This window comes from Adiantum capillus-veneris, chromosome 8, assembly GCF_014529385.1.
Source record: "Adiantum capillus-veneris isolate H3 chromosome 8, ASM1452938v2, whole genome shotgun sequence".
Lineage (NCBI taxonomy): Eukaryota > Viridiplantae > Streptophyta > Polypodiopsida > Polypodiales > Pteridaceae > Adiantum > Adiantum capillus-veneris.
Genome location: NC_140938.1, coordinates 143,599,561 through 143,625,514, shown reverse-complemented (window position 1 = coordinate 143,625,514; position 25,954 = coordinate 143,599,561). Strand labels below are relative to the sequence as shown.

The 25,954-nt window shown below is 42.8% G+C and overlaps 1 protein-coding gene across 1 annotated transcript; it reads left to right on the top strand.

Annotated features, from left to right (window-relative positions):
* Nucleotides 1–16,753: 16,753 nt before the first annotated feature.
* On the top strand, nt 16,754–19,090 carry LOC147453099 (uncharacterized). The gene is made up of 2 exons (XM_086518603.1): nt 16,754–17,525; nt 18,381–19,090. The coding sequence occupies exons 1-2, from the start codon at nt 17,240–17,242 to the stop codon at nt 18,650–18,652; spliced, it is 558 nt and encodes a 185-aa protein (XP_086374729.1). The 5' UTR covers nt 16,754–17,239; the 3' UTR covers nt 18,653–19,090.
* The last annotated feature ends 6,864 nt before the right edge of the window (nt 19,091–25,954 follow it).

Below are 25,954 nucleotides of genomic sequence, written 5' to 3'. Positions count from 1 at the left end.
TTTGCCAAATTAAAAGAAATTGGATTTTCCAATCCAATCTTGACAAATATCATTGCTTTTTTACTCCTTGCAGGTCCAGTTGCTAAATCTGCTCAATTTCCGCTTCACGTATGGCTGCCAGATGCAATGGAGGGACCCACGCCCATATCGGCCCTTATTCACGCAGCTACTATGGTAGCTGCCGGGATTTTTTTCATTGCCCGAATTTATGGTCTAATTTCTACGCTTCCCTTAGTGATGCAAGCCAGCTCTTGGCTTGGTGGAGCAACGGCTTTGCTGGGTGCCACATTAGCTCTTGCACAAAGAGATCTAAAAAAGGGTCTTGCTTATTCCACCATGTCTCAGTTGGGATATATGGTTTCAGCCCTAGGCATCGGCGCTTACCAATCTGCTCTCTTCCATCTCGTGACGCATGCCTATTCAAAAGCTTTATTATTTCTCGGAGCCGGTTCAGTAATTCACTCAATTGAAAAAGTTGTTGGATATTCACCTAACAGGAGTCAAAACATGTTTTTCATGGGTGGCTTACGTAAGTACATGCCAATTACTGGAACTACTTTTCTTCGGGTACCTTTCTCTATCTGGAATACCGCCCTTAGCCTGTTTTTGGTCCAAAGATGAGATTATTCACGAAAGTTGGTTAAGTTCTCTTCCACTTGGAATTCTAGCTTCTGGCACAGCAGGTCTTACGGCGTTTTATATGTTTCGTATCTATCTCCTTACTTTCGAGGGGGATTTTTGCACTATTAAAACGGATTGGGTTGACTTTAACCATTTTGCGCCATTGTCCATAAGTATGTGGGGTGAAACTGAAGGAAATCTTTCACTAAATCAAATTAATCAAAATGTTGCATCGGTACGATTGGGAATAACAAAAAACAAAGGGTTTTCGTCATCATATCTAGCAAACCCAAATGGAATTACTAACGTCCATTACGATCAGAGCTTGCCGAAGCCTAAAGAATCGTCTTCTGCCATGACATTTTCTCTAGTGATGCTTGCAATACCCACTACATTAGTAGGACTACTGGGAATTAATCTCATAGGAGAAACTGCCAATTTTGAATTATCCCGGAGTGGTTAATTAATCCAGTTCACTTTTTCGAACTTAGTAAATCTTTCAATATTTATATAAAAATATTGCTAAACTCGCGTAGCTCACTTATTTTATCTTTTTTTGGAATATTTTTTTCCTTCATTATTTACAAAAAAGTTATAAATATTTTTATATTACTAAAAAATTAGTTGGATTTACCAAATTAGTTAGTAAATTTGGGTTGCTTGTTCAATCTTGGTCACTAAATCGGGGTTATATTGATTACTATTATGATATATGCTTTGTGCGTAATCTAAGATCTTTAAGTAAGTCACTTTCAGATTTTGATCGTTACGGAATCGACGGTTTTGTCAACGTAATCGGAGCCTTAAATTTTTTTGGAGGAGAGTTTATACGTTACGGAGAAAATGGTAGGATATCTTATTACTTATTCATAATTATTTTTGGAGCTATTTTATCATCAGTACTAATCTTCATCTTTTTTCCTTTTCCATAAACTGCTACTTTCGTTTCACGAAACTCCAATTCGCGTTCATTTCTCCCGACTATTTTTCATCTTCCCCATCTTTCTAATTCTATTTTGCTTCCTCTATTCCCCCTAATTCTAGTCCTCAAAATAACGTGGAGGAAGAATCCCGCAACTATTCTACTACGCCTCCCGGAAGGGGGGAATAGAAACCACTCATTGGTGATTGATCAATACGAATCTTGGGAGGGGCTTGCCAGGTTGATCTTGACCTCGTCTCGGCCGGTTGACCCCCCCCCCACCCTCCCACGCCCATGATTTGGGGGCCCCTCCATTCGAATGGGATTGCTATCGCCACTACCCCCCTATAATGAATGGGGGCTAGGGAGTACGCAAAGTTTTTGCAATGGCAAAGAAAGCTTAACTCCTTCCAGATTTGGAATTGGCTTCTGGAAAAAAGGTATTCAAGCAAGTGTGTATGGGACTGAATCCCCTACCATTTTCCCGGTAGCTCAGCGGTAGAGCGGTCGGCTGTTAACCGATTGGTCGTAGGTTCGAATCCTATCCGGGGAGATCCGTATCTACGTCAAGAATTTCCACTAATACTAATTAGGATTAGGAGAGCTGTATTTCACATCACACATATGCCAAATCAAGTTGGCGTGACCCACCAACCACTGAATGGTTTGCTATCGCGCTATTTTAGGCCTCGACACCAACGAATGGAAACGAGAATATTGGCACGTTCCGTTCTCCCCCCCCCCACTTGACTAATTTAATTGGCCCATTCCAGTCATTCGATACACCGGATTGATTTAAAGTGGAAATTCTTAGATTTCGACGCCTCAATGAGATCCTTGGAGCTACTTGGGGAGGGTGAGGGGGGGGGGGGAAATCCAAAATCTTATCGAGGATAGTTATTGGGAAGACAAAGAATTGTCTTCGTTCGCATAATTCCTGCGGAATAACCTATATCACTCCTTCCAATCCTACCTCTCAGTGGAGAGACTCCTAATTCCTATAGTAACTGTTCTCCAACTTCTTTTCTTTTTGAAATGCTATAATTAGATTTTCCGTATCAGTAAAAGGAAAATAGAGATCTTCCTCCTACTGAGTGAGTTGGCTTCCAATTCTATGGCTAGAGATCTAAACGGAGTGGGGAGTATCTAGGTGAGGAAACAACAGTTGTTTCATGACATCGAACTTTCATGAAGGAATTGTTTCATTGTTCAATCCAGTGATGCTTTACAAACCGAAACGGATTGGATAGATATTCATAAGTTTCAAGCAACATATTATAAATAAGAAAATCCCGAAATGGGGAACGGTTCCGTCTCAGCCATTTGTTTCTATGAACCAGAAGCCTAAACCGAAGAAATCGTTCCGGGAAATCCTCCGCTACCGCGTAGCAACCCAAACGAACGGGAGTAAATATCTGCGGATATTGCAGATGTATATCTACGGAAGAGGTTTCCCTGACGTATTCGGAATCTCGCTCCTCCTCTTCCAGAGGAAGATTATTCCGCCGATTGAGAGATGAGTCGGGTTTCAATTTTGGATTCTCTTCGCTATAGAGGAAAAATCTTTAATTTTATTATTTGACATCTTCTGAAGGCGCTGCCTTCTCATACCGTAAATGGTGTGAAGCCTCCGTGCCAGTTCTTTCGTTGACAACAAGTTGCGGCGCAGGGAAGGAATGTTAGGGTCTGGCTGGAACAGAAGCATGGGGTCCCAGATGAAGCGCCCCCCGAAGAGTCGAGTCATTTCATTCAATCGATCACAATGTGTTTCATACTCATTAGATGAATCGCCAGAGATTCCCAATTCGAGAAATTGCTCACGTAACAACATATTATCCAATCGGTTTTCCAATCTTTTAATGGAATTATCTGTTCCATTAGTGACAGATTTCTCGAAGCTGAAAAGATACCCGCTTTTCTCGCGCCACTTACTTCTCTTTCCCCTAATCTTACTGAATTCAAAATCTTGTTGGGGTATGTAATTCTGATTGTAGTAAAGAAGAATTAAGTTATACAAATGGTTGGGTTCGGATAATACCCCCATCAATTCGTAAGTCCCGCTTCGCAGGAAACGGAGACGCCAAGCCTTGCGGGACCAAGTAATCTCACGCGATATCTCTGCCGCTGAGTTTCTTAATTCGGGTGACTGTTGCATCTCGAAATCGGTTAGACTACTAATTCTCCCTCTTTTCAGAGATTTGGAAGAGCGACTTAGAGAGGTTACACCTGAGCAATACTTGGGTTTTCCAATAGGAAGAGGGGGAGGAAAACTATTACTGCGCCGGCTCTCTCCCCTACAAATTTCCGGACGTGGGAAATTATTCGAGAGGTTTTCTAGGACGCCACAAGCTAGGTTTAAGTCATTCTCTACGAGTTTGTCGATAACAATGAAATTATCTTCTTTTCCCCTATCCATTTGGAACGAATCGCGAGCTACTAATTTGGCTATTAGCTCTGGGAGATGCAAAAAACATAGTGAATTCATCAATTGTTGATTCGGTTGTTGAAGGTTCCACATACCAGTTAGACAAGTAATAAAATCGCATTTTTAACTCGTCACGACCAATAAATGGAAAAGTTGTGAGAGAAATATCTGTCAAACTATTCTTTACTTCTGCCATCTTGTAGGAAGAGATTTCCCATTCAGAATTAGATTCCATCTCATTGCCCATATCACTAACAGTCGAATGTTGCCTATGCAAAGCTAATCCAATTGTGTTGCTACATACAAACTTTCTCCCTTTGGAAGTACCTATCAATAACGCTTCATTAGCGAGAAGAAGTAAATCTCGTTTACTATAACCTGCAGTTCCAGACACAGTACTCTCAAGAAGAGTCGGATTAGCCCCTACCTCGAAACCTTTGATACGTAATAGAATTGACAATTCTTTCTGACGTTGACGCCCATTGGACCTCCGAAAATTTATTAATTAGTTTAACCGATTCGGAGCTACTGAAGCTGGATCTATCCTCGCAGGTACGTGAGTCGTGGCAATAACGACATTCTCGCGGATGTCGGAGTTGCCGAGCTTGTGACCAATACTCTTCAATATTTGGCAAAGTAGAAATTTGGGATCAGCTTCTAGCTTATTATACGAACGACAAATATTCAATTCATGAATATCTTGAATCCATAATGTACAAGGAGACATTTCTTTCGCTATTTCAAAGACGATATTTAATCGGTGTACGCTCTCTTTCGAGATGAAATTTCCACGTACATTATTGAAAAAAGATCGGTTGTATATGAATTTTTTGAGTGGTAGTTTCACCACTGGAAAGTAGGAGTTGGATGCTACATCTCTAATAAGAGAGGATCTGCCAGTTTCTACAGGTCCTACTAGCAAAATTCCTTTGGATGGTAATAATCCCGATTGGAGTGAAATAGGTATGTCACGACATGGCATATTTAGTAGACTGTCTCTTCGCCTTGTTGTTGCCGAAAATAGAATATCTCTCCAAGGGCGGAAAAAGCCCACTTCTCCGCAGGATCCAACTTACGAATCTTGTGACCCAATAGATCATTTTGCCAGAATTGAAGTAAGTATGCCAAAACGTTGGATCTATCTTGCGGGTAAGGTTCATGAAAAATCTTGTTGCTCGATAAATCATAATTGAATTTTGATTTCGATGCATACCTGTAGAGAATCTTAGTCGTTACCAAATGTTGAGTCAGTAGTTCTTTATTACTATCTAAAATATCAGAGCTTTCTCTACGAAATATCCACGAATCAATTTCATTTTTCACGAAAAGGAAAAAAAGTATATTACTTACACAATTCAAGAATCTATTGAGAGAATGAATTAGTAGATCTCTTGTTAACATTTAGCTTGTCGGGGGGGAATACATTACCTTTCTCAAATAGGATCCACGCATTGGGTCTGTTAAATAGTCAATAGTAGCAAAACGTTTCCACAAATGAAAGGAATTGGAACCCGAAACGGCAGACAAAGGATGTTTCAATGACAGGAGAACAAGTAATATTGAGAGGATGCAGCAATAGGAGATAGGCCTATTGGAAAATTGAGATACCGACCATTCCCCCGGATGTAAAATCTCCGCTTTATCAGGGATTTTTTCGAGAATGAGAAGATCTGTCTCGGATGATATAGTATTAATAGAATTGTTTCCGAATATCAATCCTAGCCTTTGCAGGCTTCGGAGTAAATAGCCCTTCGCGCTACCTACTAAACCCCTAGCAATTCCTTCAGAAATTCTACGAAGATCATGATTTGAGTCGTAACTTATCTTAAGTACTATTTCCGGATATGCTTTTGTAATTAGATCGCAGAAGTATCTCCACCAGGTGGGGGTAAAAAACAGGGGTATATAATCTCCCAATAAGCTCCAATTTTCGCCGATACTGTCTCTCCAGAAAATCCAAGAGATCTTATATCTGTTCAAATCTTCTGATAATTCATTGAAATTGATGAAATGGGACGGGCAAGTAGCTTCTTCCCGGGCAGATGAATCTGCGAACCCCGCATCTTGGCGGGTAACATCCTCCCAATTGATCCCGCTATAAATCTTGATGTTACGCCATTGAATAATGAGAATCTTAGCGACCAATAAGGTGTATCCAATTTTTTCGGTTCCCAAAAATACTCAATAGACAACCCGTTTCGATAGACTTGACTCGTGGGGGAACCATTTCTCGAGTCTAATCCATCTTTGAAAAACTTCTCCGAATTGACTCGATCTAATACCAGCAGATTCCGACGAGGTTGGGTTCGCTGATGATCCGACCACGAGTCGGAGTTTCTCGACGCCTCCTCCAAAGAAACTCCATCATTACTACACGAAAATAGGAACGAGTCTGTCGCTTCACGGGGGGATGAGCTCAAACTTGCCAGTAACCCATTCAGATCCGAAATAGAATTGGGAAGTCCATCCAAATGAGTTACTATGGTCGCGGATTCATGCAGGTTAGGCGAAATAAGTTGAATTGGTGTGAGTAAGTGATCAGCTACCTCCCCTGCCGTTTGTTTCGAAAAATTGGATGATAACGAATCTGACAATTGGAGGTGAATAAGTGAAAGGATATCAGATGAGGAGATGGCTTTCTCGTCGGAGCTCAAATAAAAGTTTTCTAACACGTCGAGATAACTATTGCTACAGTTCCCGACGAAGAAACCCTTTTGATTCTCTGGATAAAGTTGTTTCCAGCCCGGCTCCGTATAGGTGAGTTGTTTATTTCATCCATTTGATCGGAAATGTTTTTTGGAAGACTCTCACCAATATTCCTAATTGAATTCCCCCACGGCTTAAATCACACACAAACAGATTCCAATTTTGTCTCCCCATAATAGAAAGAGCCTCACCCGAGAATCCTGCTCGGATAGCTTCGATGCAAGACAACCCGAGAGAGGTGAAATTCGACGCAGGTTTTAGCGCAGTCGAGGAGCCTACCGATTTTTCACTTGTTAACAGTCTAGACTCGACTAAGAAACTTTTTCTTTCTTCAAGAATTGTTTTGAAAAGAAGTATCTCTTCGTCAATGTAACCATCGGATAAACTTGAGAAAAAATCAAGCTCAATACGATCCATTTTGTTCAATTTTTCAAAATCTATGTCGTCCAATTTTTCGATGCAGTAATCAACGGTATCTATCAGAATTTTCTGGCGAGTAGCCTCAGCAACAATCATTTTGGAAAGAAATAACACATCGAGAAATCGGTGAAAATATTTCTTGGTATGTCTATTGGTACTACGGAGACTGACACCAGTCTTATTTAGCAACTCGTTTCCCACTAGTGACACACGGCAGATTAATTCTGCCAAGTTGTACTTCATTGCTTCTCCAAGAATTTCTTAACAGGCGAAACATACAAATTCCGTGTTGCATCGAGCCGTCTATACAGATTTGATTGAACATTCCTACACTGACCAATATGGGAGGTAACATATTCGTTCGATAGACGCTCTACGTCATCCTTCCACTTGAATACTGTTTCTTCAGTTGCAATTCCCGTGAAACTGATGTATACTCTGCCACCCGTCCAGCCATCCAACCAATATTTGATTCGGAAGAAATATTCAGTGGATAACGCACAAAAATAATCGTGGAGAAGAAATATGTATGTTGAGTAGAGAGGTATGATTCTATTTCGCCCATATAATCTAACTAGAGAATAAATTGAATCTAGGTTCCCCCCTCCTTCCAATTCGTCTAAAAAATTAGTATTTCCATTTTGATTAGTTGTTTCCCTAGGTATCTCTAAGGATGCTTTAAAATAGGTTGGGAAAATCTCAACGAAGTCGAAGTATCCGCCACTTGCTAACCTAAGTTTCTTGCCAGATATTTTGGTAAACGGCATATTTTTTTTCATTCCCGATGGAAAAAAGACTCTCTCGGATTTGATCCTATTACTGACGTCAATAACTATTTTCCCACCAAGAGGAAGGTTTGATTTCCTAATTATCGAAAGGAAGTTGGTGAGTCGGTTTATTAATTGATTTCTAACTTGTGAATAAGCATGTAGAACGGGAAAGCCTCCCTCATCTTCTCCATAATCTAATCCAGATATAGAGTTGCGAAACAATATTGTTTTCTCACGAGACGTAAACGAATACAAGTTGGAAAAGACTTCTTGCTCAGAGGGAAATGCCGATCCGTCCCTCCGGGGATCGGCTGAATCTGCGGATTCAGATTCAAAGGGGTACAATACTACGGAACTTAATGAATTGTTTCCCAACCGTATTGCTTGTAACCGACCCAGATCTTGCTTGTCACAGATTTCCCGGAGAAGCAACGAATCAAAATTGTTTTGGTGGCAGTCACTTCCGTTTTTGGAAACTACCAAGTTTTTATAGAATTTGAAAAAACCTAACTAAATCTTGCAGATACCTACCCCACGAACCACTTGAATCCCTTCAGTTTTCCCTTGAATCTATCCCGCCAAATAGTAGGGAATCCCTCCTCATTATGCGTGCCTTCCACCTACCGGAAGGCAAGGGAGTCGTGACATCATAACGGATTTCTCTTTCCTCCTTTGAAGAACTTGCAGAAATTGAAATATCTTTGTTCAAACCTAAGTAGTAGGGCTCCAGTATTTCTCTCTTCCCATCTCTTCCGACGGATAAAAATCTCTTGAATTGGAGGAAGCAATCGTAGGAGAAATTGCCATAATTTTCCGTCTGTTTCTTTCTTATCCCCTCACCTCCATCAATGACTTTTGCTAATACAAAACCCCTATCAATCGAATTTTTGTAACTCAGGCAATGCATAAAAATTGGTATCGCCAGCAACATCAGCATTTCCAGGGTGACGCCACTACCCCTCATTATTGAATGACGCAGATTACGTAGAAACAGTAAACTTAGAAATCACAAGTCAGATAATCTGATGAAAGGTTCAGCAGTGGAAGCTGGACTAACTACAAGTTCTTCGAGATAGTGGTTTTTCAATGATTCGGAGAAGTAGTTTAATGCATCGATTTCTAAGAAGTCCCAAACTTTAGATGAATAATCTCGGCCCCTTACTCCTCTTCCTTTTTCTATCACCTTTTTTACCATAGCTTTTTTCCCATATTAGTTCTGAGACTACTTATCTATCTATTTCCCATATTTATTATACTGAGAATTTCGAACATTTCAAGATGTGATGGAGGAAATCTATCAGACGAGTCTGGTTCTTTCCGTAAATAGTTGCATCCGAAGCTGGAATGAAATTGGGAATTCTCAGATGTTATTGTCGAGGAGACCCGCATATATCCCACCCAACTCGGCAAATTTTCCCTGCCTTAAGCGGGCGGAGCAGTAGTATTGAATTACTCGGATGGGCGAACGACGGGGATTGAACCCGCGCGTGATGGATCCACAATCCATTGCCTTGATCCACTTGGCTACGTCCGCCCCTTTTGCCACTTGCTTTTGTTAAGGGGCTCCCCAAATGTGAACGAGATCCATCTGTTAAGCTAGATAGCTTATTTGGATGATACACATCCATATTAACTGCATGTATCTAACAAGACAACATAGAATCTGCAAAATGAGGAATGTACTCCCAACTCCTTCTACCCAAAAGATTGAAAGGTTACAAGAATTCAGCGAATCAAATTAGTAACTCTTTTCAATTAGGAAATCCCGGAAGGATATTCCAATTCTTCGTTCTTCTCAATTCGAGATGGGAAACTGATGACCGTGAGATTGTGACAGTCCGTTATCCTCTCCCTTTTTGCTCCACCGTACGGACCTTACCTTTTCCTTTTCATTGGATACCAAACTATATCTTCTTAAATTGAAGGGTTTGGTATCCAGCTGTGCTGCCTAACCAGACGGATATTATCCGTTTATAGAAGGGGCGTCGACAGAGGCTAAGTCTAAGGGGAAGTTATGAGCGTTACGTTCATGCATGACTTCCATACCTAGGTTGGCGCGGTTTATGATGTCAGCCAGGTGTTTATAACGCGACCTTGGCTGTCAACCACAGATTGGTTGAAGTTAAAACCATTCAAGTTGAATGCCATAGTACTGATGCCTAAGGCGGTGAACCAGATACCTACCACGGGCCAAGCAGCTAAGAAGAAGTGTAGAGAACGAGAATTGTTGAAGCTAGCATATTGGAAGATCAAACGACCGAAGTAGCCGTGAGCAGCTACAATGTTGTAAGTTTCTTCTTCTTGACCAAACTTATAACCTGCATTGGCAGACTCATTCTCAGTAGTTTCTCTAATCAAACTAGAAGTTACCAAAGAACCATGCATAGCACTGAATAGAGAGCCGCCGAATACGCCAGCTACACCCAACATGTGGAAAGGATGCATAAGGATGTTGTGCTCAGCCTGGAATACGATCATGAAGTTGAAAGTACCAGAAATGCCCAGAGGCATACCGTCAGAGAAACTTCCTTGACCAATTGGATAGATCAGGAAGACGGCGGCAGCAGCTGCGACTGGAGCTGAATAAGCGACAGCAATCCAGGGGCGCATACCTAAACGGAAGCTTAGTTCCCATTCGCGACCCATGTAGCAAGCTACACCAAGTAGGAAGTGAAGAAGAACGATCAGTTCGTAGGGACCACCATTGTAAAGCCATTCATCGACGGAAGCTGCTTCCCAGATTGGGTAGAAGTGTAACCCAATAGCTGCAGAAGTAGGGATGATAGCGCCAGAGATAATGTTGTTACCGTATAGCAAAGAACCAGAAACGGGCTCGCGAATACCGTCAATATCTACGGGAGGAGCTGCGACGAAGGCGATGATGAATACAGAGGTTGCGGTTAGTAGGGTGGGAATCATCAAGACACCAAACCATCCGATGTAAAGACGGTTTTCAGTGCTGGTGATCCAGTCGCAGAAGCGACCCCATAGGCTTGCGCTTTCGCGTCGTTCTAAAGTTGCGGTCATGGGAATTTTTGGTTTTCGAAAAGGAATTAGTGATTCCCCAGGCTAGTAAGCCTGTTACTATGTAGCATATCACAAAAACCTATCCGTGTCAACCAAAATCGATTGAGTCTCTAGAATTCTTGGATACAGAGGCTTTTTCCCGTATCTCAAAATTTTTTGTCACTTATTTCACAACCTGGATTCCCTAAAACAAGGGGAGAGGGAGAAATGAAATTTCTCTCCTAGGTAATGCACGCCCCTAATCAATTTTGGTCTCTAAAAAATAAAAAAAAAAAAGAATCCTGCGTCAAGCCTTTTCATGGACGAAGCACTCCGCAGCTTTGCATCGGCCAACGTATTGTAAATATTGGAATAATTGACGAACTAAGGAGGAAGTAGTCGTCAACCCCTCACTCATCCATCTCTGCGTAGTGTTTCTCGATTCCCCGATACTTGCGCCCCGATTCCAATCCACAACGAAAAGATTGTGGATTGGAACTAATCTCATCTAAGCAAAACTAACGGAAGTGGGCAAAAGCTTTGTTAGCTTCCGCAACTTTATGAGTCTCTTCCTTCTTCCGTATGGCACTCCCAGAATTTCTGGCGGCATCTATCAATTCATCACTCGACCTTAAAGCCATACTTCGACCTGAGCGTTTTCGACATGCGATCAATGACCACCGATGGCCAAAGCTTTTCCTTTTGCAGGTACTACTTCAATGGGAACTCGATAAGTTGATCCACCCACACGTTTGGTTTCTGTGACTACATCGGGAGTTACCCACGCACTGCCTGTCGCAGAACAGACAGTGGGTTCCTATTTGTCTTTTATCTAATCCGCTTCATAGCCTGATAAAAAATCTGATAAGCTAGTGATTTTTTGCCGTTTTTCAGGATACGATCAACTAGCATGTTTGCCAATCGATTGCGATAAATTGGATCCGATTCGATATTTCTAATTTCGTTCGCTACACTGCTCCGATGTACCACGAGTTTACAACTACGTCAGACTTCAACCAATTTTTTTTTATGTCTTTTCCCGGCGGTGTTTTAAGCTACTATTTCGGCTTCTTCACTCCATATTGTAGAGTGGATCCACCGGTTAGTGGGGGATCTCCCTCCAAACTGCACGTGCGACTTTCGTCGAATACAGCTTTCCATATGATTGGGTAATAACTACGGTTTCCAACCAATTTTTATTCATCATAAATCATATTTACTCATTGCACATTGAGTATCCGTCTCCCTCTCTTCCACGGAGGAAGAAGAAATAGGCATGGAAAGGAAAAATCTTGCAATTCAGTTATCTCACCAGTAATGTCCGTAGGTTTCCCGATCCAATCGGTAGATGTAGGCAAAGTCTCCGTCAAATATTCGTAGTCTTAACCCGAACCTGTTCCGGAAGGAAAAGGCTTTTTTTTTTTCTCAGGTGGGAGTCGGGTAAAACTCAACTTAACCTACTGAAGTAAAACACCTTAGACACCAAGTTGTTTCACACAAATAGACGGGTAATGGTCAATCTTTGCAGTAGCAGGCTTCGGTCCCCTGGCAATGTTGGGTCGGCTACACATTTAACATATCAGAACAATTGATACGGAATCGTTGCGATGATACGAGTTGCGACAATGCTCTGCAACGCACTGGAACGCCCTTTTTTACGATCTTTCACTCCTACAGCATCTAAGGCTCCTCTAACGATGTGATACCTAACGCCGGGTAGGTCTTTGACCCTTCCGCCTCTTACGAGGACCACCGAATGTTCCTGCAAATTGTGGCCAATACCTGGTATGTAAGCCGTTACCTCAATTTGGAGGTTAATCGAACCCTGGCGACTTTACGTAGGGCAGAGTTGGGTTTTTTCGGTGTAGTTGTGAGATAGTCGACAGCTATAACGTCGCTATACAAAACCGTACGTGAGATTCGCATCTCATACGGCTCCTCGTCATTCAATTACTGTTGGGGGGAGAACTCTTCTCAATCGATTCGACTATAAGTACAAAAATAAATTTACGAAAATAAATCTTACCCTTTTTCCTTGCAAATCCATTTTCAAAGTTTCGCCGTTGCGCCCCACAATTTGCGGATTGCAAAAAAGCGACGCAGATGGAAAAATGAAAAATCTCCCAAATTGATGCGTGGGTTTACCGATACAACGAGTTTTCCACCTTTGCGTCAATAATATGAGGCGGATTGAATATGGAGGAGATTGACGAGTCGGTATCAGCTTATCCACATGATTAATCATTTTCTGAGAAGGAATTCATTTTGAAATGAAGGCAGTTTCAACATCTCACTCTCGTTCTTCATTTCGTTCCGACGAGGCTACCTGAGGAGGATTCGGCAACCTAACGAACTACCCAATAAGAATAAGTAGGTGAACTAAACTATGGATCCATAGAAGATGGGAGGGATCTGATGACTATTTGTAGTTTACCATTGATGACGACGTGAACGTAGCAACGAGAAAAAAAAAATGGGGATCTAAAAAAAAAACGGAGGGAATTAATTTAGTAGGTTCTTTCTTTTGGTGGTTGTGACTTAGTTAGCTTGTTCCGCGACGAGCCACTAGTAAAGCCCCGTTGCGCTTCACCCTCCCCCTCCTCCCGCGAGCCAAATGAAAAGTTTGGGCTCCGGAGGAAAAGATTGTACCACGCGAGCTGAGTGAGGTCAAGCTGACTCCACCGACAGTTGCTACTAGCAACCTCACACTTCGGAGATTGGGAGGGGGAGAGGCCGAAGGTCTAGCGGGGGGGGGGGGGGAGCTAGTATTGGCAGGAGTGAAATGCTGGTATACCAAGTGGAGTTAGAGACTGTATTTAAGTATGGAGTTACAAAAGTATTGGGTATGAATAAAGGCAGCCTTCTTTCTCGCGTCTCCTAGATCTATTTCCAATTGAATCTGGGGACTTGCCGCATTAAAACTGCCCCCAGTCTTTCCTGAGGTGGAACTAACGAGACGAAGCAAATGGACCAGTCAACCGGGTAATTCATTACCTCTGCTCATATCCCATCCCTGCGGTGCGGGATCCCTAACGGGAAAGAAAAAAAAAAGAAGAAAGAACTTTGTCCATTACCATATCTGCTTTCTTGCACCTGCTTCGCCTTCTCCAACTACGCCAGGTTTTCCGATTGATTCGAATTGGATAGGGAAAGCATCTCGGGACTGTTTGTTGGTAAAAGATTTTCCCGGGGCGCCAGAACTACCGGTTTGGAGTCATCAAATTGAACTGAGTTCAGCTTTTCCAAACTTATTCTAGACATATTTGTTTCTACCCCTTTCGGTTCGGAAATATGTAAGAGGCTTATGGGATTGACATAACTTGCCAGTAGGGATACACTCCGAGTGAGCTTCAAGATATGAGGCGAAGAAATCCAGATTGTGCCTAGAACTAGAAGTAAGAAACAACTTCCATTCAGCTTTCTCTGTGTCTAGATAAGTTATAAGTGGTAGAACTACTAATCTCGTGGAGAGTTTGATCCTGGCTCAGGATGAACGCTGGCGGCATGCCTAACACATGCAAGTCGGACGGGAGACATCCTCGTGGTGTTTCCAGTGGCGGACGGGTGAGTAACGCGTAAGAACCTGCCCCTGGGAGGGGTACAACGCTGGAAACGGTTGCTAATACCCCATACGCTGAGGAGCAAAAGGGAGGATCCGCCCAAGGAGGGGCTTGCGTGCTTATCCTGATTAGTTGTTGGTGAGGCAATGGTTACAAGGCAACGATCAGTAGTGGTCTAGAGGATGATCAGCCACACTGGATGAGCGGCCAGACCCTACGGGAGGCAGCAGTGGGGAATTTCCGCAATGGCGAAAGCCTGACGGAGCAATGCCGCGTGGAGCAGAAGGCCCACGGGTCGTAAACTCCTTTTCTCAGAGAAGAAGCAGTGACGGTATCTGAGGAATAAGCATCGGCTATCTCTGTGCCAGCAGCCGCGGTAAGACAGGGGATGCAAGCGTTATCCGGAATGATTGGCGTAAAGCGTCTGTAGGTGGCTCCTTTGTCCGCTGTCAAATCCCAGGGCTCAACCCCGGACAGCGATGGAAAACTACTGGGCTGAGTACGGTAGGGGCGGAGGGAATTTCCGTGGAGCGGTGAAATGCGTAGATATCGGAAGAATCACCTCTGGATCGTTCTTTCCGATACTCTACGCATTTCACCGCTCCACCGGTAAATTCCCTCCGCCCCTACGTACTCCAGCCAGTAGTTTCCATCGCTGTCCGGGGTTGAGCCTCACTAAGCCTGGGATTTGACGCGGACTTATAGGAGCCAACTAGCAGTACCGCTTTACGCCGCAATCATTCCGGATAACGCTTGCATCCCCTGTCTTACCGCGGCTGCTGGCACAGAGTTAGCCGATGCTTATTCCTCAGATACCGTCACTGCTTCTTCTCTGAGAAAAGGAGTTTACGACCCGTGGGCCTTCTGCCTCCACGCGGCATTGCTCCGTCAGGCTTTCGCCCATTGCGGAAGATTCCCCACTGCTGCCTCCCGTAGGAGTCTGGGCCGTGTCTCAGTCCCAGTGTGGCTGATCATCCTCTCAGACCAGCTACTGATCGTTGCCTTGGTAAGCCATTGCCTCACCAACAAGCTAATCAGACGCAAGCCCCTCCTTGGGCGGATCCCTCCCTTTTGCTCCTCAGCGTATGGGGTATTAGCAACCGTTTCCAGCCGTTGTACCCCTCCCAGGGGCAGGTTCTTACGCGTTACTCACCCGTCCGCCACTGGAAACACCACGAGGATGTCTCCCGTCCGACTTGCATGTGTTAGGCATGCCGCCAGCGTTCATCCTGAGCCAGGATCAAACTCTCCACGAGATTAGTAGTTCTACCACTTATAACTTATCTAGACACAGAGAAAGCTGAATGGAAGTTGTTTCTTACTTCTAGTTCTAGGCACAATCTGGATTTCTTCGCCTCATATCTTGAAGCTCACTCGGAGTGTATCCCTACTGGCAAGTTATGTCAATCCCATAAGCCTCTTACATATTTCCGAACCGAAAGGGGTAGAAACAAATATGTCTAGAATAAGTTTGGAAAAGCTGAACTCAGGTTCAATTTGATGACTCCAAACCGGTAGTTCTGGCGCCCCGGGAAAATCTTTTACCAACAAACAGTCCCGAGATGCTTTCCCTATCCAATTCGAATCAATCTGGAAAACCTGGCGTAGTTGGAGAAGGCGAAGCAGGTGCAAGAAAGCAGATATGGGTAATGGACAAAGTTCTTTCTTCTTTTTTTTTTTCTTTCCCGTTAGGGATCCCGCACCGCAGGGATGGGATATGAGCAGAGGTAATGAATTACCCGGTGTGACTGGTCCATTTGCTTCGTCTCGTTAGTTCCACCTCAGGAAAGACTGGGAGGCAGTTTTAATGCGGCAAGTCCCCAGATTCAATTGAAATAGATCTAGAGAGGAGACGCGAGAAAGTCAAGGCTGCCTTTATTCATACCCAATACTTTTGTAACTCCATACTTAAATACAGTCTCTAACTCCACTTGGTATACCAGCATTTCACTCCTGCCAATACTAGCTCCCCCCCCCCCCCCCGCTAGACCTTCGGCCTCTCCCCCTCCCAATCTCCGAAGTGTGAGGTTGCTAGTAGCAACTGTCGGTGGAGTCAGCTTGACCTCACTCAGCTCGCGTGGTACAATCTTTTTCCTCCGGAGCCCAAACTTTTCATTTGGCTCGCGGGAGGAGGGGGAGGGGTGAAGCGCAACGGGGCTTTACTAGTGGCTCGTCGCGGAACAAGCTAACTAAGTCACAACCACCAAAAGAAAGAACCTACTAAATTAATTCCCTCCGTTTTTTTTTAGATCCCCAGTTTTTTTTTTTCTCGTTGCTACGTTCACGTCGTCATCAATGGTAAACTACAAATAGTCATCAGATCCCTCCCATCTTCTATGGATCCATAGTTTAGTTCACCTACTTATTCTTATTGGGTAGTTCGTTAGGTTGCCGAATCCTCCTCAGGTAGCCTCGTCGGAACGAAATGAAGAACGAGAGTGAGATGTTGAAACTGCCTTCATTTCAAAATGAATTCCTTCTCAGAAAATGATTAATCATGTGGATAAGCTGATACCGACTCGTCAATCTCCTCCATATTCAATCCGCCTCATATTATTGACGCAAAGGTGGAAAACTCGTTGTATCGGTAAACCCACGCATCAATTTGGGAGATTTTTCATTTTTCCATCTGCGTCGCTTTTTTGCAATCCGGCAAATTGGTGGGGCGCAACGGCGAAACTTTGAAAATGGATTTGCAAGGAAAAAGGGTAAGATTTATTTTCGTAAATTTATTTTTGTACTTATAGTCGAAATCGATTGAGAAGAGTTCTCCCCCCAACAGTAATTGAATGACGAGGAGCCGTATGAGATGCGAATCTCACGTACGGTTTTGTATAGCGACGTTATAGCTGTCGACTATCTCACAACTACACCGAAAAAACCCAACTCTGCCCTACGTAAAGTCGCCAGGGTTCGATTAACCTCCAAATTTGAGGTAACGGCTTACATACCAGGTATTGGCCACAATTTGCAGGAACATTCGGTGGTCCTCGTAAGAGGCGGAAGGGTCAAAGACCTACCCGGCGTTAGGTATCACATCGTTAGAGGAGCCTTAGATGCTGTAGGAGTGAAAGATCGTAAAAAAGGGCGTTCCAGTGCGTTGCAGAGCATTGTCGCAACTCGTATCATCGCAACGATTCCGTATCAATTGTTCTGATATGTTAAATGTGTAGCCGACCCAACATTGCCAGGGGACCGAAGCCTGCTACTGCAAAGATTGACCATTACCCGTCTATTTGTGTGAAACAACTTGGTGTCTAAGGTGTTTTACTTCAGTAGGTTAAGTTGAGTTTTACCCGGACTCCCACCTGAGAAAAAAAAAAAGCCTTTTCCTTCCGGAACAGGTTCGGGTTAAGACTACGAATATTTGACGGAGACTTTGCCTACATCTACCGATTGGATCGGAAACCTACGGACATTACTGGTGAGATAACTGAATTGCAAGATTTTTCCTTTCCATGCCTATTTCTTCTTCCTCCGTGGAAGAGAGGGAGACGGATACTCAATGTGCAATGAGTAAATATGATTTATGTGATGAATAAAAATTGGTTGGAAACCGTAGTTATTACCCAATCATATGGAAAGCTGTATTCGACGAAAGTCGCACGTGCAGTTTGGAGGGAGATCCCCCACTAACCGGTGGATCCACTCTACAATATGGAGTGAAGAAGCCGAAATAGTAGCTTAAAACACCGCCGGGAAAAGACATAAAAAAAAATTGGTTGAAGTCTGACGTAGTTGTAAACTCGTGGTACATCGGAGCAGTGTAGCGAACGAAATTAGAAATATCGAATCGGATCCAATTTATCGCAATCGATTGGCAAACATGCTAGTTGATCGTATCCTGAAAAACGGCAAAAAATCACTAGCTTATCAGATTTTTTATCAGGCTATGAAGCGGATTAGATAAAAGACAAATAGGAACCCACTGTCTGTTCTGCGACAGGCAGTGCGTGGGGTAACTCCCGATGTAGTCACAGAAACCAAACGTGTGGGTGGATCAACTTATCGAGTTCCCATTGAAGTAGTACCTGCAAAAGGAAAAGCTTTGGCCATCCGGTGGTCATTGATCGCATGTCGAAAACGCTCAGGTCGAAGTATGGCTTTAAGGTCGAGTGATGAATTGATAGATGCCGCCAGAAATTCTGGGAGTGCCATACGGAAGAAGGAAGAGACTCATAAAGTTGCGGAAGCTAACAAAGCTTTTGCCCACTTCCGTTAGTTTTGCTTAGATGAGATTAGTTCCAATCCACAATCTTTTCGTTGTGGATTGGAATCGGGGCGCAAGTATCGGGGAATCGAGAAACACTACGCAGAGATGGATGAGTGAGGGGTTGACGACTACTTCCTCCTTAGTTCGTCAATTATTCCAATATTTACAATACGTTGGCCGATGCAAAGCTGCGGAGTGCTTCGTCCATGAAAAGGCTTGACGCAGGATTCTTTTTTTTTTTTATTTTTTAGAGACCAAAATTGATTAGGGGCGTGCATTACCTAGGAGAGAAATTTCATTTCTCCCTCTCCCCTTGTTTTAGGGAATCCAGGTTGTGAAATAAGTGACAAAAAATTTTGAGATACGGGGAAAAAGCCTCTGTATCCAAGAATTCTAGAGACTCAATCGATTTTGGTTGACACGGATAGGTTTTTGTGATATGCTACATAGTAACAGGCTTACTAGCCTGGGGAATCACTAATTCCTTTTCGAAAACCAAAAATTCCCATGACCGCAACTTTAGAACGACGCGAAAGCGCAAGCCTATGGGGTCGCTTCTGCGACTGGATCACCAGCACTGAAAACCGTCTTTACATCGGATGGTTTGGTGTCTTGATGATTCCCACCCTACTAACCGCAACCTCTGTATTCATCATCGCCTCGTCGCAGCTCCTCCCGTAGATATTGACGGTATTCGCGAGCCCGTTTCTGGTTCTTTGCTATACGGTAACAACATTATCTCTGGCGCTATCATCCCTACTTCTGCAGCTATTGGGTTACACTTCTACCCAATCTGGGAAGCAGCTTCCGTCGATGAATGGCTTTACAATGGTGGTCCCTACGAACTGATCGTTCTTCACTTCCTACTTGGTGTAGCTTGCTACATGGGTCGCGAATGGGAACTAAGCTTCCGTTTAGGTATGCGCCCCTGGATTGCTGTCGCTTATTCAGCTCCAGTCGCAGCTGCTGCCGCCGTCTTCCTGATCTATCCAATTGGTCAAGGAAGTTTCTCTGACGGTATGCCTCTGGGCATTTCTGGTACTTTCAACTTCATGATCGTATTCCAGGCTGAGCACAACATCCTTATGCATCCTTTCCACATGTTGGGTGTAGCTGGCGTATTCGGCGGCTCTCTATTCAGTGCTATGCATGGTTCTTTGGTAACTTCTAGTTTGATTAGAGAAACTACTGAGAATGAGTCTGCCAATGCAGGTTATAAGTTTGGTCAAGAAGAAGAAACTTACAACATTGTAGCTGCTCACGGCTACTTCGGTCGTTTGATCTTCCAATATGCTAGCTTCAACAATTCTCGTTCTCTACACTTCTTCTTAGCTGCTTGGCCCGTGGTAGGTATCTGGTTCACCGCCTTAGGCATCAGTACTATGGCATTCAACTTGAATGGTTTTAACTTCAACCAATCTGTGGTTGACAGCCAAGGTCGCGTTATAAACACCTGGGCTGACATCATAAACCGCGCCAACCTAGGTATGGAAGTCATGCATGAACGTAACGCTCATAACTTCCCCTTAGACTTAGCCTCTGTCGACGCCCCTTCTATAAACGGATAATATCCGTCTGGTTAGGCAGCACAGCTGGATACCAAACCCTTCAATTTAAGAAGATATAGTTTGGTATCCAATGAAAAGGAAAAGGTAAGGTCCGTACGGTGGAGCAAAAAGGGAGAGGATAACGGACTGTCACAATCTCACGGTCATCAGTTTCCCATCTCGAATTGAGAAGAACGAAGAATTGGAATATCCTTCCGGGATTTCCTAATTGAAAAGAGTTACTAATTTGATTCGCTGAATTCTTGTAACCTTTCAATCTTTTGGGTAGAAGGAGTTGGGAGTACATTCCTCATTTTGCAGATTCTATGTTGTCTTGTTAGATACATGCAGTTAATATGGATGTGTATCATCCAAATAAGCTATCTAGCTTAACAGATGGATCTCGTTCACATTTGGGGAGCCCCTTAACAAAAGCAAGTGGCAAAAGGGGCGGACGTAGCCAAGTGGATCAAGGCAATGGATTGTGGATCCATCACGCGCGGGTTCAATCCCCGTCGTTCGCCCATCCGAGTAATTCAATACTACTGCTCCGCCCGCTTAAGGCAGGGAAAATTTGCCGAGTTGGGTGGGATATATGCGGGTCTCCTCGACAATAACATCTGAGAATTCCCAATTTCATTCCAGCTTCGGATGCAACTATTTACGGAAAGAACCAGACTCGTCTGATAGATTTCCTCCATCACATCTTGAAATGTTCGAAATTCTCAGTATAATAAATATGGGAAATAGATAGATAAGTAGTCTCAGAACTAATATGGGAAAAAAGCTATGGTAAAAAAGGTGATAGAAAAAGGAAGAGGAGTAAGGGGCCGAGATTATTCATCTAAAGTTTGGGACTTCTTAGAAATCGATGCATTAAACTACTTCTCCGAATCATTGAAAAACCACTATCTCGAAGAACTTGTAGTTAGTCCAGCTTCCACTGCTGAACCTTTCATCAGATTATCTGACTTGTGATTTCTAAGTTTACTGTTTCTACGTAATCTGCGTCATTCAATAATGAGGGGTAGTGGCGTCACCCTGGAAATGCTGATGTTGCTGGCGATACCAATTTTTATGCATTGCCTGAGTTACAAAAATTCGATTGATAGGGGTTTTGTATTAGCAAAAGTCATTGATGGAGGTGAGGGGATAAGAAAGAAACAGACGGAAAATTATGGCAATTTCTCCTACGATTGCTTCCTCCAATTCAAGAGATTTTTATCCGTCGGAAGAGATGGGAAGAGAGAAATACTGGAGCCCTACTACTTAGGTTTGAACAAAGATATTTCAATTTCTGCAAGTTCTTCAAAGGAGGAAAGAGAAATCCGTTATGATGTCACGACTCCCTTGCCTTCCGGTAGGTGGAAGGCACGCATAATGAGGAGGGATTCCCTACTATTTGGCGGGGATAGATTCAAGGGGAAAACTGAAGGGATTCAAGTGGTTCGTGGGGGTAGGTATCTGCAAGATTTAGTTAGGTTTTTCAAATTCTATAAAAACTTGGTAGTTTCCAAAAACGGAAGTGACTGCCACCAAAACAATTTTGATTCGTTGCTTCTCCGGGAAATCTGTGACAAGCAAGATCTGGGTCGGTTACAAGCAATACGGTTGGGAAACAATTCATTAAGTTCCGTAGTATTGTACCCCTTTGAATCTGAATCCGCAGATTCAGCCGATCCCCGGAGGGACGGATCGGCATTTCCCTCTGAGCAAGAAGTCTTTTCCAACTTGTATTCGTTTACGTCTCGTGAGAAAACAATATTGTTTCGCAACTCTATATCTGGATTAGATTATGGAGAAGATGAGGGAGGCTTTCCCGTTCTACATGCTTATTCACAAGTTAGAAATCAATTAATAAACCGACTCACCAACTTCCTTTCGATAATTAGGAAATCAAACCTTCCTCTTGGTGGGAAAATAGTTATTGACGTCAGTAATAGGATCAAATCCGAGAGAGTCTTTTTTCCATCGGGAATGAAAAAAAATATGCCGTTTACCAAAATATCTGGCAAGAAACTTAGGTTAGCAAGTGGCGGATACTTCGACTTCGTTGAGATTTTCCCAACCTATTTTAAAGCATCCTTAGAGATACCTAGGGAAACAACTAATCAAAATGGAAATACTAATTTTTTAGACGAATTGGAAGGAGGGGGGAACCTAGATTCAATTTATTCTCTAGTTAGATTATATGGGCGAAATAGAATCATACCTCTCTACTCAACATACATATTTCTTCTCCACGATTATTTTTGTGCGTTATCCACTGAATATTTCTTCCGAATCAAATATTGGTTGGATGGCTGGACGGGTGGCAGAGTATACATCAGTTTCACGGGAATTGCAACTGAAGAAACAGTATTCAAGTGGAAGGATGACGTAGAGCGTCTATCGAACGAATATGTTACCTCCCATATTGGTCAGTGTAGGAATGTTCAATCAAATCTGTATAGACGGCTCGATGCAACACGGAATTTGTATGTTTCGCCTGTTAAGAAATTCTTGGGAGAAGCAATGAAGTACAACTTGGCAGAATTAATCTGCCGTGTGTCACTAGTGGGAAACGAGTTGCTAAATAAGACTGGTGTCAGTCTCCGTAGTACCAATAGACATACCAAGAAATATTTTCACCGATTTCTCGATGTGTTATTTCTTTCCAAAATGATTGTTGCTGAGGCTACTCGCCAGAAAATTCTGATAGATACCGTTGATTACTGCATCGAAAAATTGGACGACATAGATTTTGAAAAATTGAACAAAATGGATCGTATTGAGCTTGATTTTTTCTCAAGTTTATCCGATGGTTACATTGACGAAGAGATACTTCTTTTCAAAACAATTCTTGAAGAAAGAAAAAGTTTCTTAGTCGAGTCTAGACTGTTAACAAGTGAAAAATCGGTAGGCTCCTCGACTGCGCTAAAACCTGCGTCGAATTTCACCTCTCTCGGGTTGTCTTGCATCGAAGCTATCCGAGCAGGATTCTCGGGTGAGGCTCTTTCTATTATGGGGAGACAAAATTGGAATCTGTTTGTGTGTGATTTAAGCCGTGGGGGAATTCAATTAGGAATATTGGTGAGAGTCTTCCAAAAAACATTTCCGATCAAATGGATGAAATAAACAACTCACCTATACGGAGCCGGGCTGGAAACAACTTTATCCAGAGAATCAAAAGGGTTTCTTCGTCGGGAACTGTAGCAATAGTTATCTCGACGTGTTAGAAAACTTTTATTTGAGCTCCGACGAGAAAGCCATCTCCTCATCTGATATCCTTTCACTTATTCACCTCCAATTGTCAGATTCGTTATCATCCAATTTTTCGAAACAAACGGCAGGGGAGGTAGCTGATCACTTACTCACACCAATTCAACTTATTTCGCCTAACCTGCATGAATCCGCGACCATAGTAACTCATTTGGATGGACTTCCCAATTCTATTTCGGATCTGAATGGGTTACTGGCAAGTTTGAGCTCATCCCCCCGTGAAGCGACAGACTCGTTCCTATTTTCGTGTAGTAATGATGGAGTTTCTTTGGAGGAGGCGTCGAGAAACTCCGACTCGTGGTCGGATCATCAGCGAACCCAACCTCGTCGGAATCTGCTGGTATTAGATCGAGTCAATTCGGAGAAGTTTTTCAAAGATGGATTAGACTCGAGAAATGGTTCCCCCACGAGTCAAGTCTATCGAAACGGGTTGTCTATTGAGTATTTTTGGGAACCGAAAAAATTGGATACACCTTATTGGTCGCTAAGATTCTCATTATTCAATGGCGTAACATCAAGATTTATAGCGGGATCAATTGGGGAGGATGTTACCCGCCAAGATGCGGGGTTCGCAGATTCATCTGCCCGGGAAGAAGCTACTTGCCCGTCCCATTTCATCAATTTCAATGAATTATCAGAAGATTTGAACAGATATAAGATCTCTTGGATTTTCTGGAGAGACAGTATCGGCGAAAATTGGAGCTTATTGGAGATTATATACCCCTGTTTTTTACCCCCACCTGGTGGAGATACTTCTGCGATCTAATTACAAAAGCATATCCGGAAATAGTACTTAAGATAAGTTACGACTCAAATCATGATCTTCGTAGAATTTCTGAAGGAATTGCTAGGGGTTTAGTAGGTAGCGCGAAGGGCTATTTACTCCGAAGCCTGCAAAGGCTAGGATTGATATTCGGAAACAATTCTATTAATACTATATCATCCGAGACAGATCTTCTCATTCTCGAAAAAATCCCTGATAAAGCGGAGATTTTACATCCGGGGAATGGTCGGTATCTCAATTTTCCAATAGGCCTATCTCCTATTGCTGCATCCTCTCAATATTACTTGTTCTCCTGTCATTGAAACATCCTTTGTCTGCCGTTTCGGGTTCCAATTCCTTTCATTTGTGGAAACGTTTTGCTACTATTGACTATTTAACAGACCCAATGCGTGGATCCTATTTGAGAAAGGTAATGTATTCCCCCCCGACAAGCTAAATGTTAACAAGAGATCTACTAATTCATTCTCTCAATAGATTCTTGAATTGTGTAAGTAATATACTTTTTTTCCTTTTCGTGAAAAATGAAATTGATTCGTGGATATTTCGTAGAGAAAGCTCTGATATTTTAGATAGTAATAAAGAACTACTGACTCAACATTTGGTAACGACTAAGATTCTCTACAGGTATGCATCGAAATCAAAATTCAATTATGATTTATCGAGCAACAAGATTTTTCATGAACCTTACCCGCAAGATAGATCCAACGTTTTGGCATACTTACTTCAATTCTGGCAAAATGATCTATTGGGTCACAAGATTCGTAAGTTGGATCCTGCGGAGAAGTGGGCTTTTTCCGCCCTTGGGAGAGATATTCTATTTTCGGCAACAACAAGGCGAAGAGACAGTCTACTAAATATGCCATGTCGTGACATACCTATTTCACTCCAATCGGGATTATTACCATCCAAAGGAATTTTGCTAGTAGGACCTGTAGAAACTGGCAGATCCTCTCTTATTAGAGATGTAGCATCCAACTCCTACTTTCCAGTGGTGAAACTACCACTCAAAAAATTCATATACAACCGATCTTTTTTCAATAATGTACGTGGAAATTTCATCTCGAAAGAGAGCGTACACCGATTAAATATCGTCTTTGAAATAGCGAAAGAAATGTCTCCTTGTACATTATGGATTCAAGATATTCATGAATTGAATATTTGTCGTTCGTATAATAAGCTAGAAGCTGATCCCAAATTTCTACTTTGCCAAATATTGAAGAGTATTGGTCACAAGCTCGGCAACTCCGACATCCGCGAGAATGTCGTTATTGCCACGACTCACGTACCTGCGAGGATAGATCCAGCTTCAGTAGCTCCGAATCGGTTAAACTAATTAATAAATTTTCGGAGGTCCAATGGGCGTCAACGTCAGAAAGAATTGTCAATTCTATTACGTATCAAAGGTTTCGAGGTAGGGGCTAATCCGACTCTTCTTGAGAGTACTGTGTCTGGAACTGCAGGTTATAGTAAACGAGATTTACTTCTTCTCGCTAATGAAGCGTTATTGATAGGTACTTCCAAAGGGAGAAAGTTTGTATGTAGCAACACAATTGGATTAGCTTTGCATAGGCAACATTCGACTGTTAGTGATATGGGCAATGAGATGGAATCTAATTCTGAATGGGAAATCTCTTCCTACAAGATGGCAGAAGTAAAGAATAGTTTGACAGATATTTCTCTCACAACTTTTCCATTTATTGGTCGTGACGAGTTAAAAAT